Genomic DNA, 16,946 nt, shown 5'->3' with positions numbered 1-16,946 from the left:
ATTGACGTCCTAGAGTGACAACAATAAGACTGCTATGGGTTAATCCAAACATCATTTGGCCCCCAAGACAGCCCAGCAACTGCCCTGGAGACACGCAGAGGAGAGGGAGAGCATGGCGGCCCACGCTGGCCCCACAGTAACTGGGACAAAATGGAGCGGTTGGAGACTAATGCAGGCAGGCATCAAGACTTTCCTGATGCGCAAGTTCTGGACGTCCCGGTATCTTCTCCGGCAGCGTCGTGAGCTCAGAGCATGCGCGCCCAATCACATTGGATCACAAACATCCCTGAATCACTCGAGCAGTGCTAGAGCATGCACGTGTACCGAGCACATTTACCTTTTTCACACCACAAGATCAAACAGTCATGCAAAATTCTGGATTTTTTTCAAAGTTGGAAATGTTTAATGGGAATAAACTGGAATAAACCAGGAATGTTCTACATTGAAGCTATCTTGAGTATAGTTGGGGGAATTTCTATATTTTAGTGTAATCCCACGTCATGCATGTTCAGTGATACCTTGACTTATGAGTTGACCAATTTATACATTTTTGAGGTACAAGTTGTCACTTGGTCATTTATTTTTCTTTGTGTTTCTACCTACCCAAAATTTTAGTTAAAAGCGAGCTTCAGATACGAGCCAGCTTGATTGAAATGGGGGCGGCATGGTGGCTCAGCTGGAATGCACTAGCCTCACAGTTCTGAGGTCCCGGGTTCGATCCCGGACCCACCTGTGTGAAGTTTGCATGTTATCCCCGTGTCTACGTGGGTTTTCTCCGGGCACTCCAGTTTCCCCCCATGTCCCAAAAAACATGCAACATTAATTGGACAATCTAAATTACCCCTAGGTGTGATTGTGAGTCCGGCTGTTTGTATCAATGTGCCCTGTGATTGTCTGACGACCAGTTCAGGGTGTACGCCGCCTATTGCCCATTGACAGCTCGGATAGGCTCCAGCACTCCCCGCTACGCTCGTGAGGATAAGCGGCTGAGAAAATGGATGGATGGATGGATGAGTGAGTGAAATAGGGTAAACGTTAGCAAGTCAATGTCAATTCATATTCTCAATTGCAAAACAGTACAAGCATTGAGATGATTCACCCGTTAGATAATAATCCTCAAGAAGGACTTTAAGGACTTCATTGAAGTCAGGAAATAAGAGAAGCGTCACATAAATTAATTGATAATATTCAAAATGTTTGCAATGGATGTGGATGGCCTCATGAGTGACTTTTCCTTGGGCCACCGAAAGACTGTTTATTTCGCATACCTGCTTACGTCCATCCATCCATTTTCATTGCCGTATATCCTCACAAGGCTGAACTGGTTGCCAGCCAATCGCAGGCACATAGAGACAGACAACAGTGGCACTCGCAATCACACCTAGGGGCAATTTAGAGTGTCCGATTAATGTTGCATGTTTTTGGGATGTGGGAGGAAACCGGAGTACCCAGAGGAAACCCACGCAGGCACGGGGAGCTCATGCAAACTCCACTGGGATCGAACCCGGGTCCTCAGAACTGTGAGGCCAACGCTTTACCAGCTGATCCACCGTGCTGCCACCTGCTTATCAACATGTTTATATTTATCCTTGAATGTGAAAATGAAAACGTTATCTTTGTGCTTGAAAGTGATACCTTGCCATTAAATCTCCATCATGTTCCACTTCATTCCCATGGAAAGTTCTCAGTTTGTAAATTCCCCACGAAAGCAAATCGGTGCAACGATGTGGGAACCTCTGACTGTCTCCAGAGCAACAATTTGTCAATGAAGGTGCCACCTGAAATTGCATTCAAACTACGTTGCGTGTTGGATTTAAGCTCTGGAGCACCAAAGAACGTATCGTTCCGGTCTAGTTGTGTTATGTTAGCCATGCATGGCATGGCCTGGCGCAAAGACGAGGGAGGCTGCTGAGAAGAAAAAAAAAAAAAAGATGACCATCCCAAGGCACCGCTAGTCGCCTACGCCCATTCATAATATGAGCGTTACAAACTACACTCCTTGGATCGTGATGAATCACAGTACAATATTGGATTGATCTTTCACTATACATTCAGTATTGGTTCTCAATTTCACTGATAGCTGCATGTTGAGATATTTACTGAAAATGTCTCGCCTGTGAACATGTGCTCATTAACTTGTCTAAATGAAAGGAGAAAAAAAAAACATCCACTTTCCCTACGGTCAAATTGTGATTCAGCGGCCAGTCAAATCTGCATGCTAAACAAAGGGAAAAGGGGTCAGCCTTTTGTCGATTCAATATACTGTATACTCTCTTAATCGGATTTAAACATCCATCGACTCGCTCACATGGGGAACGCGGGTGTCGCCCGTCAACTGAATGATTTGGCCGAGGGATCTCAAAGGGAGAAGACGGGAATGGACGCAAGGTGCGAGGAAGGCGAGCGAGGCGCGTAGGGTCCGTGGAATTTGCTCACTCACCTCGTGGTTTTCAAGAGGAGGAACGACTCAGGGCGATACGGAGAATGTGACGGCAAACAGCGACTATCTCCCCGGAAAAAATCCGCCGCGTGCCCCTCATGAGGATGATGATGATGGGGTGGTGGAGGTGGGGGCTGCTATCTACGAGCTGGATGCTGTCATCGTGCCGGGACTGCTTCTCTGTTTAATCCTCGGCCCTGAGCTCCGAAATAGACCCTCCCTCTCCCCACTCACTCCTCTGTCTTCGGGAGTTGTGTGCCCACTGGACCCCCGCCCCTCCCATTGAAGGTCAGACAGTGACTGCATCACCGCCATCGCTGGAAATACGTCACACAATACAGAGGAGTGACAAATGCAATTCATGTATTTATTTCAAAAATGTTGTTTTACCGTGTGAATGAGTGTTCACAACAGATGACGCTATGTGCATCCCTCAAAATGATCGAATACTTAATAGTTACGTGATATACGATCACATGCATTGTACATATTATATACATACACTTTTTTTCTGGGTGAAAATCCCAATTGCCCATTGCCAGGACTGTACCATCACCCAAATGTTCCAGAGACTAAACTTCTTGAATGTGCAACACAATTTCACAAAATTAATTCGACTGTCCAAGCGACGTATCAATCGTAATTATTAATAGCATCTTGTGTCCCTGCCTTCACTTAAACCAAAAGCACATTTTATCTCGTACGTATAGCCGTTTGTTTTCCTCTAGAGCCTCCTAGTGCGGTCCCCTTGCTATGACCGTTTCCACAATAAGAATAATTGTTAAAGAATTTGGTGATACGAAACATTTAAAGGTACTGCACTTACTCAAAAATGTTCACGTTCGATTGGATAGGAATATTGATTAATGTTTTTGATAACAATTAGATATTGCCACACGTATTTCCAGTCAAATTCTTTTGATATCTGTAGTTATGGACTTGTGGATTTGTATAGTATACTATACTATATGCCTACTCCAACGGCTATAAAGGAATTCCTATTGAGTCACAATTATCGTTACGCAATTTGTTTTATATCGCGTTTGTAATGCTTTCGTGTGTTTTGTCCTTCTCTGGACGCCATATTCGCCCAGAGTACTTCCGGTCATTATTTCCGGGTCGTGTTTCTTTACACGCTACTCAAACGGCCAAGCTCGCGTTGAAAGCAAACCGGAGAAGTTCTGTCGAAACTCAGCTATCATGTTCAAACTGGAAGGACTCGGGCCTAAAATGGACCCAGAGGAAATGAGGAAGAAAATGCGACAGGACGTCGTCTCATCTTTACGAAACTTTCTTATTTACGTCGCTCTCCTGAGAGCCAGTGAGTTCACGCAGTTGACATTGGAACGGTGTCTTCAATAATGTCGCATTATTTCAAGGTCTGCTGACTAATCAAAAAATGTCACTACTTGTATCTTCACAGCTCCTTATGTATTAAAGCAACTGGACAGTATATGAGAAGGGGGTCTTCCTTCTATCCCGAGAATTACCGATAGCAGAAGCTGTGTGGGACGTGTGGAGGATGTCCATCTTCACCACTTGCATTTATTTTCATTGTGTTGATCGCTTGATTTTTGCCGACAAAACCTTGTGCTCATTTAGCAACACGTAAACTTATGAAATTCCATTTTGTTATTAAATGGAAGACATAAATTGGCTCGAATGTGATGTTTGACTTTTTAGGTGACGTGCAGCACGTGTTTAGTGGTGTTGTGATGTATTTTGCTTTTCCTTTTTATTTTATTTTAGTAATTGAGCAAACTAGCATGGGTTCAGTTCCCACCGAGTGGCTAATTTAATGGTTATTTGTGTGCTCTGGTGACCAGTCCAGGATGTTTTCATCCTTTTTTGCCCCATAGCCAGCCTGAATAGGCTCCACCTGCTTGTGACCCAGAATTGCATAAACTGGTGGAAAATGAGTGTTCAAGCAGTCCTGGTTTCTCTGGGTACTCTGCTCTCCTCCCAAATTCCAAAAGGTTTGCTACTTGACAACGCTTTAAATTGCCCGTAGGCAACTAGTTCAGGGTGTACCCAGTCCTTCGGCCACAGTTAGTTGGGATTACTACAGCACGCCTGCTACCTGAGTGAGGATAAGCGGTACAGAAAATTGATCAATAGTGACTAACTTACAATGAAGAGATGGATGAGTTTGGGGCAGCACGTTGGATCAGCTGTTAAGTGTTGGCCTCACAGTTCTAAGGTCCAAGTTTCAAATCACTACCCTACCTGTGTGTAGTTTGAATTTTCTCCCCGAGCCTACGTGGATTTTTCTCTGGGCGCTCCGGTTTCCTCCCAGATCCCAAAAACGTGTAACATTAAATTAAATGGAGACTTTAAATTGCCCCTAAGTGTGATTGTGAGCGCGACTGTTATGTGTCTCCATGTGCCCTGCGATTGACTAGCGACCAGTTCAGGGTGTACCCCGCCTCCTGGCTGTTGACAGCTGTGATAGGCTCCAGCACTCTCCGCGACCCTTGTGAGGATAAGTGGCTACGAAAATGGATGGATGGATGTAAACAAGTTCATTCAACAAGCGAAAAATCAAATTCTATAACTGGGAAACATTGTTGGCCAAGTGCTACATTGAGAAAAATCAAAGGAAGGCACGTTCCTTTTCTGTTTATGAAACGTTTAAAAACGGATTCAATACACAGTATGAATAAACGTATAGCATCCATTTCCAGAGCCGCTTATCCTCATGAGGTCCGCGGGAGTGCTGGCAGTGAAACATAATTAACCAATCTTAAAAACTGGATTAAAAAATTGGGAGCGCTTGTAAAATTCAATTCTAATAAGTAAACAAAAATGATGACATATCGCAACATTCACATTTAAATAACAGGAATAGAAAATTAGACATACAATGAAAAAAAAGTGGATACTTGACGCACAAAAAAAGTTCCTGGCCATTTTGGCAAACCTCTAAAAGGCACCATGAGGTAGGCAGGGTGAGCCCATGGATGTGTTTTGTCGTGATGCATTTTCATGGAAATGCAAGCCATTACAAGATCTTGTGATTACAATGAAGAAAATCCAACATATTGACGCGCTCAGAACTCAGGTACGCCTTCCGCCTTGAGGCAATGTTGCCAGCAGCACAGAACTAACGCTCTGAGGGCGTGGATGTCGCTGGGATACCCAAAAGCGACCTGGCCAGCTTTGCCAAGCTCTGATATTAAATGGGATTTGTCTTCCACCGCGGGAGTGGATTCAACTTCTTGGAGAGAGAGTTCTCCAAAATACTGCAAGACCTCCCTCTGCACCCCTAGACGCAGCTGGTCCTCCTCATTCTCGTCATGGGTGCTGCTGGAGTCTGATGACGAGCCCAGCAAAATTTTGAGCAATGATCCATATTTGGTACCTTAACCTTCTTTTGATTGACTGGTGATTTCATTTCTGCTTTCACTTGATTCTCTGGTGTTCTTTTGGTCAGCCAGCGCCATGGATTGGATTGTACATTGGACCTTAAACACATCTTCAGTGGGCAAGAACTTCAGTTTTCTAAACCTCGGATCCAAAGCGGCAGCCAGGAGAACAGTGTTAGGACCTTCCGGTTGAAATAAAAACAGTTTTTGCCATCTCTCTGTGATCTGGTCTGGCACTTGAGCCTGGAATGCCCTCACTGAGGCAGTTTTAAATCCTGCACTCAGCGTTGAGTTCTTGAGGTTGTGCACCAGCTCCGGAAGAGCAGAGAGTGTAACATATTGTTCCCCGCTCAGAAACTCTGTCACTCCTTCAAATGGACCGAGGACCTGAGTCAGCTCCTCACAGAGGCTCCACTGCTCTGGATTTAGAGCCAGGTCGTGCTGTTTGGATATTATACTGAGTTCAGGATCGGAAAGAGCTGCAGTCACGGGCCATCTTTGTCCGAGGAGCCTGGACAGCATGCGATATGTGCTGTTCCACTGAGTACTTACATCCTGGATCAACACTAGCGGTGCCATTCCCATTTCTTGTTGTTTTTCTTTCAGCTTGTTACAGGCCACTTCACTTTTATTAAAATGTTCAATCAGACATCTTGCAGAATCCAGACAATTAGCAATGGTGTCTTTGTTTTCAAGTGTGCTCTGTACAACTAAATTCAGCATGTGCCCTGAGCATCTCACAGATGCCCAGCCACGCCTGTCCTCCAAAATTCCTGCCGCCGCCACTACGTTGGCCTCGTAGTCATGGACAACTGCCTTGACCTTTGAGAATGGAACATGAAATTTACCAAGGGTCTCCTCCAGCCAGTCCGCAATGTCGGGAGCTGCATGCCTCTCTTAGAGACGCATCGTCGTTAGGTAGAGCGATTTCATCTCCCAATCTTCTTCCAAAAAGTAACAGGTCACCCCGAGATAGGTCTCTGTGGTCACACTCGTTCAGCAGTCTGTGGTCAAAGCAACACATTCCGTCTCCTGAAGGACATTTTCCAATTTCTCGGTCATTTCCTAGTGCTTCTTTTCCATTATATTTGTGAAATAAGATAATGATGGCATGCTGTACTTGGGGTTGAAAGTTGAGATCATCTTTCTAAATCCCCTGTCTTCCACCATGGATCGTGGGCGCATATCAGCAACCAACATATTCAGAATGCTCCCTGTTAGTAAGCCAGCTTCTTTCATAGAGCATGACATAAATGGGCAACCGAGTGGTGAGCTGGGGTGGGAAAAATATGAATTCATTATTAACAAATGTCATAACATAAACCAGACACGGGGCCTGTAATTAATCCTTTTTGGAATGCTCCTGGCAATTTCTTACATTGTCCAACAAAAAAATAAATGGGCAACCGAGTGGTGAGCTGGGGTGGGAAAAATATGAATTCATTATTAACAAATGTCATAACATAAACCAGACACGGGCCTGTAATTAATCCTTTTTGGAATGCTCCTGGCAATTTCTTACATTGTCCAACAAAAAAAACTATGGTTAAACATTGATTTAATACATTTATCTAATAGAAATGTGTTGGTATAATGTAATTATTTGAAATTAAGAAAATGCACCCAATATAATTCAGTGACAATTTATAATTAACTAGTACACTTGTGCAGTGTAAGGGATATTTGCTTGCTATATTTCCACGAAAACAACTGAAAAGAAACCCTTATTTTTCCAATTTATACTTATTCCCATTCTTTGCCAAATTGTAATCTAAAAGACACAAAAATACAAGTTAAAAGTATCGTTCTCTATCTGATACGATATTGATCCGACATTTACCTTCTATCGGAATGGATCTAAACATTGCAGTACCGTGCACCACTCGTGTGCGTCTGGAAAAACATTCCGTGTAGAAAAAGAACTAATAGTGCCGTGGTCCCCGGTGACCACTTGATGGTGATGTTGCTTGAATGTGCGAGATGCCACTCATAATGGATTAATTTTTGAACGCTTCACCAAGCGTCCTTCGTGCACGCTCAAACAATGAAATCTCCTGCATTTTTCGGGACCTCATTTTGCGGAGCGAGAATTAACAACGACGCACGGCGGATTTACATGTCGAACGGCGCATCGAATCCATTCGTGGGTTCGTGTTTCAAGGCCCGTATCTTCTCCACGCAGCATCTGCTTGACCCTCGGATACAGACAATGAGCGTTCACGTCTGACGCGATTGAGAGGTCGGAATGGAGTTACTCTGAAGCCATTTTCTGCACATTTCGTACCTTTCTACCTGCTGCGATAACGCCAGTAGCATCCTCGCAAATGTGGGTTATAAACCTTCGTTTATAACGGACGATACATCCCAGACCCGACCCTAATATGTCAAAGTCCTGAATATAGAAGGTCCTACCAGGAAACCTTTTAAACTATCTTAGCCACCCCGCAAGCTTTAAACCGATTCAAACATATTAGAACACTAAAAAAAAAAAAAGTATTTTGTTCCCGTTCTTATTCGCTGGCTTTGCCGTTAGTAACTCCTAGTTACAGATAGCTATAGAGTGACTGTAAAACTGACATAAAACAAGTGTCAAACATTAACATATCCATATATGGATATTTAAACCCCGAAATGTTACAAGAAACCATCTAATTTCATTTAACTACTGACAATTAGACATGCCAGTGACAGCCTAAGGAATTAGCCTCGACGTTACAGTAATTATAAATCTTCAAACACACACACATAGCACCAACATATATGGAGAACATACAATATTTATGTATCTTATGCTTAAACCCCCAATTATTTGACCAAACTAATTTCATCTAATGTTTGCTATCTTATTACCAACTTATAATGCAAGGTGCCATAGATGGGATAATTGAAACTAGCATAGATGTTACAATAATTAACCTTAAAACAATTGCTACTTTAACACACAGAGTGCACATTATTTACCTGTATAAATGATCAACCTTAGAACAATTGCTACTTTAACAAAGTGCACATTGTTTACATTTATAAATTATCAACCTTAAAACAACAGCTACTTTAACACACAAAGTGTACACCAATACTTAGGTGTATATGTCATCTCTGGGGACCTTCTTTGCCTCTTCATTTTCCTCTTAATTACCTTGCATTTCATTCAGTAGACCTCAGCGTTGCCTTGCAAGATACCCCATAGCATAGTACTACACGTAAGGTGCATAACTCGAAATTCAGACTTTCCTATATACTGTAAAAAATACTGCAAAAACCAATTTACAAAGGTAGACTGCATCATTTTATTTTTTTTAGATATAGCAGGGGGAAACACTGTAATATGGACTTTCCAGGTCACTTCCAGCACATTTTCCAGCAGCTTAACACCCAGCGGCTCCATGGTCAAATGTGTGATTGTGTCGTGGAGGTGGGAACTCGCAAATTCCTGGCACACCGCGCTATCCTAGCAGCATGCAGCTCCCATTTCAAGGCACTTCTCAGTTCCAGTGACGGTACTGACGATGCCAATGGACAAAATATCGATAAAGTCGGAGGTCCATGCGTGATGGTGCTGGACCCGGAGGTGGTGACACCAGATGCCTTCTCCACCTTGCTAGACATGATCTACACATCCAATCTATCACTCAGGGCCTCCAACGTGATGGATGTGTTGCTGGCCGCCTCGCATCTGCATCTCAACTTTGTGGTGAAGGCCTGCAAGATCCATCTGTCAAGAAAAGACTTCCCAGCCACAGCACCAAAAGGCTGGAGGTCAGTGCAGCAGCAGGAGCAGGAGCATCCGTCCTCTCAAACCCAGCTCACATCTGTGGAGCTACTTGACGAGGAGGGCGTGGAGGTGAGCCAGTCGGGTCGAGATTCCTCCAAGTACAAGAGAAAGTCCCATGAGGACAGACTGAATGACAGGAAGAGGACTTGCAAAATGTCTGGAGATGCAGAAAGCTCGCTAACTATTACCAGAAGCACAGCCAACAACAAGGAGCCAGGAGAGGAATTAATCTTGCCGGACTGCTTAAAGGTGACTCTAAACATCTTTGAGGGCCAATTGGATGATGTGGAGGAAAAGTATGGCATAACCACAACCGAGTCCGAGGAGATCCAGCTGCCGAGCCAGTCAGATAATTTTCTCAGCGATGAGGGAGAGCCCAAGATGGAGACAGTGGAGATAAAAAAAGAAAACATGACTCCCTCCTCTCCCGATCTTTCACCATCACCACTCCCACAGGACCCCTCTGAATCAAATGGTGACATTACAAGGAAGCCAGATGAGGTTGTCAGCTGTTTACAGTCCCAGCAGTGCTCAGATCTTCATAAAAAAGACAGTGGCGACATATGCGAGGATGAGTGCATGGACAACCTGTCTGAACTGGCCCTCTCCTGCTTCCTGAATCCTGGTCATAACAGTGAGGTAGAAGCTCTAGAGGAAGAAGAAAGTCTCGCAAGTCTCACAGCAGCTGCAACCGCAGCGGCTGCAGCCAGTGATGCGGCTGCAGGTGGTGCAAGCCTACTGAGTCAAAACTCAAGCACTTCTGTTCAAGCCTCAGATTCGACTCTCGTTTTCCCAGTAACTTCTGTTCCTTTGCAACAGCTTCTCCCCACTCAGGCTCCTGCTTTTAGCGACACCCTCATCCTCCAGCCTGCACACAATTCGCTAACGGGATTCCTCGGCCTGGAGCCTTCGAGATCCACGAAAGGACACGCCGGATCAAGCGGAACCACTTTCCGCCGCATCGCCCCTAAAGCGTCTCCGGCATCTGAAGCAGAACTCACGGCGGCACCTGGAACCGATAAAGCACCTCTGACCAGAGCTTCTGAGGACGTGTTGTCCAAGTGCAAAAAAGCAGCGGCAGAGGTCAATGTGCTTCTAGTGGAAGGGGACAAGAAGTACGCCTGCAAAATCTGCTCCAAGACATTCACAAACTTGGCAGACTGTAAGAAACATATCCGCGTCCACACAGGAGAAAAGCCGTATCCTTGTCTCAAGTGTGGCAAACGCTTCAGCCAGTCGTCGCATCTGTACAAGCACTCCAAAAACTCCACCTGCATGAACTGGAGGGACAAGAGTCCTGACCAAAACATTCTGAACTGATTCCACAGTAGTTTGCCGAGACCAGATTCTTGACTTTTGTATGTGGGTAGTTCATACCCTCACCCTTACAGATTCTTTTTTTTTTTTTTTTTAAGATGTGCTCTGGATGAAAAGAAAAAAAAAATTAAAATTTCCTGTTCTGAATTGAATGAAATTATAGTTTTACCCCGTAACAATGAAGAGTGTCTTTGCAAAAGGCACAAAACGCGTTAAATGTAAACATAATGTACCTTTTATTTTTGAACTGTTTTACAATTTCAAATTGAACTGAATTCAACGTAGACCAGTCTGCATACTGTAAATGGAAGCCTTTCATTTAAAAAAGACAAATAGCCAATTGCTGATTCTTAGTAGGGTATGTCTGAAAACAACAGTTTGTTAAAAGTTGATGCTCAAGTGCTGTTCATGCGTTTTTAAACATTCTCAAAGAAATTTAATTTCTGAAAGAGCGCAATTCAGGTTCTCTTGACTCTGGTTTCACATTCATATCATATGTCATATTATTATCCTGGTACCAGGGAAGCGGTTTCTAGAAGGTGAGTTCACTGGGCATTTCTGTGCCCTGTAAACCCCCCAGCAGGTTTCGGGCTGCCAAGGCAGCCATGACGCCTCGTGTGGAGGAGGTGGCGCTGCCGATGTGCGGCAAAACCACTGTGGAAATCGAGAGAGGGACCGAAAGAACAATTGAACAAAAGAGGAAGCAGCAATAGACTGATCTAATTTTAAGATTCCTTACCACAGTTTTTGAGCATGAGAAGCGGGTGGTTTGTCGGAAGTGGCTCAGGGGTTGTCACATCGAGGCCAGCTGCGGCAATTCGTCCATTGGTCAGAGCCTCGTACAGATCCTCCTGATTCACTACAGCCCCCCTCGAGAAAAAAAGGCCAAGAAGGATATTCTTTTGAATCGATACGACAATATACAGTACAACATCCGCGGTCCGCAACGAAGCTACTCATCTATGCTGAATGTATTTTTGCATAGTTTCCCCACATTAATTAAGATCGAGAAAAATCTGAGATCTTGCATGATGGCTGTTGTATGATTTTAGAGGACTTTTAAAACAGGAACTTGAACCAAGTTCCAACTTTTACAACCTCACATGTATTCGACTTAAGAGGTCACTGTAGATGGTCAACAACGTTGCATTCTCATGATTTGTTTTGACTCTACCTGCTTGAGTTGATGAAGACGGCAGTGTTCTTCATCTTGCTGAAGAAGGCCTTATTGCAGAGGCCCTGGGTCTCTGGCGTCAGCGAGCACGAAACAACAATGAAGTCACTCTCGGTCAGAAGTGTGTCCAGTGGAACTGGGACACAGGAGCAAAAAGGTAGAGAGCCTCATTTGTGTCACACACATTTTGTGGATAAATATGTTTTTTTTTGTGTAAATCGTGTTGACAACCCAATGTAATGAACCTAAGCAAAAAAAACCTTCACAGTTTGAGTTTGTTCTGATCTGCTTTTTTTTTTTTTTTAAACCTTTATCGAACCAAGAATTTTCCCACTGAGATTCAGACTTTCTTTAGCGAGGGATTCCTTATTCAGACAGCAGCACAATCGTTTCACATAAATTACGCAGGAACAGTACAATACATCGTCATCAGCAGTGCTCTGTATAAAAAAGTCAGTACTCCATTCACTACTCAAATGTTTCTAGATTCTGAACTTCTCTATACTTTGCAAGTAATCCAATTTAAAATTAGATTGTAATCGACACTACGAAAAGGGTGCAAATGGCTTGAGTGCTATTTCACCAAATATATGGCCCAGCAGACATAATGCATCATTTGTGCACCAGATCACAGATTTGTTCTCATGTTGGCTTTTGGAATCATGAACTCGTTCAATCACTCTTGTTAATTGTACCAACCTGACTACTGTGACATCTGACAAATCACATTGTTTCATTTGTTTTCTTACCAAACTCTCCGTTGAGCTCAGCAGCATCAGCTTTGACTGTTCTTCCAGAGTAGAGCAACCGTTTCACTCCAAATGGCATGAGGCGCCGAGCAATGGCCATCCCTGAATATAAAATGTCATGTGACCTTGCATGCAACAGTCAAAACGGAGTGATATGTCTGGTACACGTTCAATATTTAAGCTTGTGGAGCCCCGACCATCTGAGACCCAATTATCAGCCTCCAGATGATTTTATAGGATAATCTTACAAAACATAAAATAGTCTGCCATTCCACATTCTTGTTCGGGAAGGGGCAAGATCTGGACAAAAAGAGCCCAACTGTCTTTGTGTGTGTACCAGCTACAAACTGTGACTCAATCCTGAGATCGAAGATAAGTGACGAAAAGAAGAAAGCCTCACCAATACGCCCCAGTCCAATGACTCCAACGGTGCTGGCTGAAAGACCATATCCACACATCCAGAGTGGTTTCCAGGAACACCAGCCACCACTGCGACATAGGATTTGGTGATGTAGCGACATTAAGGCAATTACCGGTAGTTCTGCTGAAATGTTAATGCAAACACTCAGTGGAGGGAAGTACAGTAACTGTAGATCAGATTTTTCAAGTTTCTATACTTGAGTACTTTGACACTTTACTTATAGGCTGGTTTCTTTTGTTCAATCTCCACAGATTGCAACGGGGAGATCATTAGCTAATTGAGCGTTTTTTTGTTAGTTTACAACCTTAACAAAGCTATGGGAGCACATTGCCTAGCATAAAAGCTTGAGGCAACGCCAACTAAATTGTGTTTTTCTTCTCATTACATCCACTATGAAAGTTAATCAAAAGCAAACTATTTTTTCCCCATCGTCCCAGATTATCAAAACTTTTATTGTATAAAAGTGAAAATGTATTTGTTTTTACTTTTGTAGTTAAATTCCAGTACTTCTAATTTAACCAGTCTTTTAAAAAAAAAAAAAAAGATTGAGCTGTACTTCTATTTAAGTACAGAGTGTGATTACTTTTGCTTCCTCTGGAAACACTTTAGTGTAAATGTTTAACTTAGTAAGACAGACGTTTTCACTTCCTCCACTGCCTCAGGTAGTCTGCGAGCTGTGGCCAGCAGAAGAGCAACAGTCAGTTCAGCGGTGGCGTCGTTCAGGACATCAGGAGTGTAGCCAATCCGTATACCACTGTCAAGAAAAAAAGAAAAACTAACAATATGCAATATCAACAGTTTCCTTCTATATGTAGTCATTTGTGTTTAGTCTTGATAGTTTCTAACCGTTTCTTGATTTCATCAAGGGCTAAATGGTCGTATCCCACAGAAAAGGTGCTGATTACTTTCAAGTTGGGTCCTGCGGCGAGATTGATAGTTGAGGCATTCAATAACAAGGACTTCTGACAGAGGAGTGCAAGGAATAAATCAAACAGTTGTCCAAAAGCCAAGGACAACCTGTGGAGAGTTTCAAAAAGACCTGGAGTAAGCAGGTACTGTTGTCAAAGGAAAAACAGTAATGAATGCACTCCACCCCCAGGCCTGTATGCACTTTCATCAGCCAAGACGACATTGCCCGAGGGAAAAAAAAAAAAAACATGTCAACATGTTAAATTTGCTGAACAACATTTGAACAAGACAGTTGCATACTGGGAGAACAGTCTGGTCTGATGAGATAAAAAATTAAATGTTTGGATATCATAATCCACACAGTAATTGAAGGGGAAATGTCACGGCACATTACCCTAAAAAAGTTTAAAAGTGGGAACATGATGGTGTGGGGCAGCTTTTCAGGAAATGGTCATGGTAAATTTGACATTATTGTAGGAAGAATGAATGGGCAAATGTATGGAGATATTTTTGGCAAAATTCTGCTGCCATCTACAAGGATGATGAAAATGAAACGAGCGTGGACATTTCAGCAAGATAATGAGCTAAAATTTACTGTCAAGGAAACTCTCCATTGGTTGCAAAGAAAAAAAAAAAGCTGCTAGATGACCCATCCAACCCCCTGAATTGAATCCAAACCAAAATCTATGGAAAGCACTGAAAATGAATATCCATAAAATAAGCCCACGGAACCTTCAAGATTTGAAGACTGCTTGTGTGGAGGAATGGGCCAACATTTTACCAGAGCAATGCTTGCATCTAGTTTCGCCATACAGAAGGCATCTTGAAGCTGTCATTGGAAACAAAGCCTTTTGTACAAAGTACTAAATAAATACCCATTGATGTGTTCAAAATGTCTTTGTTTTATTTGCCAATATAGTACACAACTTTATTTCTGATCTTATTGGGTCTACTTCTACTTCTTTGTATGTGTGGTTTATTTGGGTTGATCCCAACATCTGGTGTAATTCTCATTTCAATAGCACCTTTGGAACTACATTTTATGAGAAAATGATGAGATCGTGACGCGTTTATTGACCGAAAGTACAAGATCCCGCATACACGCAGCCGATATGAGCTTCCTCCGCAGGGTGTCCGAGCTGTCCCTTAAGAGAAGCTCGGTCATCCAATAGGAGCTCAGTGTCGAGCCGCTACTCCTCTGCATTGAGAGGAGCCAGATGAGGTCGCTGGGGCATCTGGTTTGGATGCCTCCCGGACGCCTCCCTGGTGAGGTGTTCCGGGCACGTCCCACCGGAAAGAGACTCCGAGGACGACCCAGGACACACTGGAGAGACTATGTCTCTCGGCTGGCTTGGGAAGGCCTCGGGATCCCTCCGGAAGAGCTGGAATAAGTAGCTGGGGAAAGGGAAGTCTGGGTATCCCTGCTGAAGCTACTTCCCCCACAACCAGACCCAAAAAAGCGCTAGATAATGGATGGATGGATGAATGGGTGACATGTTTAATACGTCAGTGACTTCTGGGTGAGTTGGTTATCGCATCTGAAGATGTCTCATAGACATCTTCCTGGACCGCAAGCAATATTTGGGTCTCCCTGGTCCCATTGTTGCCGCGATTTGTCCGTCTTAGCAACATCTAAGCCAGCGAGAAAAGCCCCTTAAGAGTTTACAAAACTACACTACTGATATATGTGCAACTTTGTGGAATTGTGCAGTAACAGTATCGATACAAGTATTCATTTTCACTTTTTGCTGATGGCAGTTCACTTCCACTTGGCAAGTGGGGCAGTGACAATGTAGCCTTTCACATTATATTTGATTTCAAACATTCAACACACTTTTGGGAATGTTCCGGGACTTACAATCGTGTCCATTTAACAACACAAAACCCTGGTTAACTGAAGTGTAGGGTAATTTAAACAAACGCTTAACTTTAAAAATGAAGGGAAAAAAAATACCTGCAGCATCTAAAACCTCAGCATCGATTTTATCTGACAGCAGACACAGGAGACCGTGGGCTCCCTGCACACCTTTGAGAAGCTCTTCTCGTGGGAGAGCCTCGTCGGATTCCCAAAGAGACACTTCACACCTGTTTCCATTCAAATCCAAGAAGACATGATGAGTCACGTTGATTGTTTTTGTACTGTCTGAAACTGAAAGAGTAGTTAGCGATGATGCATCTACATGTATATGAATGTAATCATGCCTTATTGTATACAACAGTAGCTCCCATTTTTTTTTTTTTTGCAGCACAGCCTGGTATATATATATTAATAAAATGTTGAAATTATGCGTACACGCCAGACGTTGACAAGATCTTCATCCCCTCGGATGGCAGTTTAGTCGTCACGAAGACCTTCATAAGTTTCTCAACTGCTTTCATCCTGCTCAACCAGAATGCGAATTATAGCCCCTGCTTAACCAAAATGCGAATTATAGCGCCTGTCGCACATATAAAGACAACAGGTGTGTTATTTGATCCAATTTCAGCAAACAATGACTGAGACTGACGAACCAATATGCAACAATGTTCACACCCGCAACCCGGAAGTAAACGCCTCTTAAAAAGCGACCACACGTTGAACTAACCTTAAATCTTCACAAAGTTGAGTTCATGTTTATTATTGATCGAATTTAATCTTTTGTAAACGTGGTCGTCGGTATTAATTACATTATGTACAGCAGTTGTTTTTTCTTTTTGCGTAGCCGTGGAGATTCCACACGATATTTTACGGGTGAAATGTACGCAAGATTACACCGCTAGAGAGAGCAAACACGACCGCCTGCCGCTGTCCGAGTC

The 16,946-nt window shown here is 43.3% G+C and overlaps 4 protein-coding genes across 8 annotated transcripts in view; 2 read left to right on the top strand and 2 right to left on the bottom strand.

The window, feature by feature from the left end:
* The window catches only part of frmpd1b (FERM and PDZ domain containing 1b), a 37,953-nt gene extending 35,307 nt beyond the window's left edge, over positions 1-2,646 (bottom strand). For both annotated transcript variants that reach the window (XM_061834961.1, XM_061834964.1), the window contains exon 1: positions 2,441-2,646. The gene's annotated coding sequence lies outside the window, so the exon portion shown is untranslated. The remainder of the gene's footprint in view (positions 1-2,440) is intronic.
* An 884-nt stretch (positions 2,647-3,530) lies between these two features.
* tomm5 (translocase of outer mitochondrial membrane 5 homolog (yeast)) lies at positions 3,531-4,097 on the top strand. Its single transcript, XM_061834816.1, has 2 exons — positions 3,531-3,761; positions 3,864-4,097. Exons 1-2 carry the CDS (start codon positions 3,641-3,643, stop codon positions 3,896-3,898), a joined length of 156 nt encoding a protein of 51 aa, XP_061690800.1. The 5' UTR covers positions 3,531-3,640; the 3' UTR covers positions 3,899-4,097.
* Positions 4,098-7,754: 3,657 nt separating this feature from the next.
* Positions 7,755-11,001, top strand: LOC133508926 (zinc finger and BTB domain-containing protein 5-like). Its single transcript, XM_061835482.1, has one exon. It carries the CDS (start codon positions 9,134-9,136, stop codon positions 10,898-10,900), a length of 1,767 nt encoding a protein of 588 aa, XP_061691466.1. The 5' UTR covers positions 7,755-9,133; the 3' UTR covers positions 10,901-11,001.
* A 113-nt stretch (positions 11,002-11,114) lies between these two features.
* Positions 11,115-16,867, bottom strand: grhpra (glyoxylate reductase/hydroxypyruvate reductase a). 4 transcript variants are annotated; one of them, XM_061835495.1, is made up of 11 exons: positions 16,736-16,867; positions 16,444-16,530; positions 16,105-16,235; positions 14,281-14,351; positions 14,088-14,203; positions 13,879-13,995; positions 13,221-13,309; positions 12,821-12,922; positions 12,072-12,207; positions 11,637-11,767; positions 11,115-11,551 (listed from the first exon to the last, which is right to left on the bottom strand). In XM_061835495.1, exons 2-11 carry the CDS (start codon positions 16,527-16,529, stop codon positions 11,430-11,432), a joined length of 1,101 nt encoding a protein of 366 aa, XP_061691479.1. In that variant the 5' UTR covers position 16,530; positions 16,736-16,867; the 3' UTR covers positions 11,115-11,429. The 4 variants fall into 4 exon arrangements, with proteins under 4 accessions (XP_061691479.1, XP_061691478.1, XP_061691480.1 ...); XM_061835494.1 differs by lacking the exon at positions 16,736-16,867 and having other exon boundaries at positions 16,444-16,708; XM_061835496.1 differs by lacking the exon at positions 16,736-16,867 and having other exon boundaries at positions 14,088-14,200; positions 16,444-16,708.
* Positions 16,868-16,946: the final 79 nt, after the last annotated feature.

The sequence above is a fragment of the Syngnathoides biaculeatus genome, chromosome 11 (assembly GCF_019802595.1).
Source record: "Syngnathoides biaculeatus isolate LvHL_M chromosome 11, ASM1980259v1, whole genome shotgun sequence".
Lineage (NCBI taxonomy): Eukaryota > Metazoa > Chordata > Actinopteri > Syngnathiformes > Syngnathidae > Syngnathoides > Syngnathoides biaculeatus.
The sequence above is the reverse complement of the archived record's forward strand: the minus strand, read 5'-3'. Positions and strand labels throughout refer to the sequence as shown.

What these genes read in the sequence shown, in the direction of transcription:
- tomm5 (XM_061834816.1), top strand. Translation starts at nt 3,641, where the DNA reads ATGTTCAAACTGGAAGGACTCGGGCCTAAAATGGACCCAGAGGAAATG. An exon ending in CGTCGCTCTCCTGAGAGCCA is followed by an intron (nt 3,762 to 3,863) that starts GTGAGTTCACGC and finishes GTATCTTCACAG; the next exon opens with CTCCTTATGTATTAAAGCAA.
- LOC133508926 (XM_061835482.1), top strand. Translation starts at nt 9,134, where the DNA reads ATGGACTTTCCAGGTCACTTCCAGCACATTTTCCAGCAGCTTAACACC.
- grhpra (XM_061835495.1), bottom strand. Translation starts at nt 16,529, where the DNA reads ATGAAAGCAGTTGAGAAACTTATGAAGGTCTTCGTGACGACTAAACTG. An exon ending in CTTGATGAAATCAAGAAACG is followed by an intron (nt 13,996 to 14,087) that starts GTTAGAAACTAT and finishes TTTTCTTGACAG; the next exon opens with TGGTATACGGATTGGCTACA. An exon ending in TCTCATGCTCAAAAACTGTG is followed by an intron (nt 11,552 to 11,636) that starts GTAAGGAATCTT and finishes CGATTTCCACAG; the next exon opens with TGGTTTTGCCGCACATCGGC.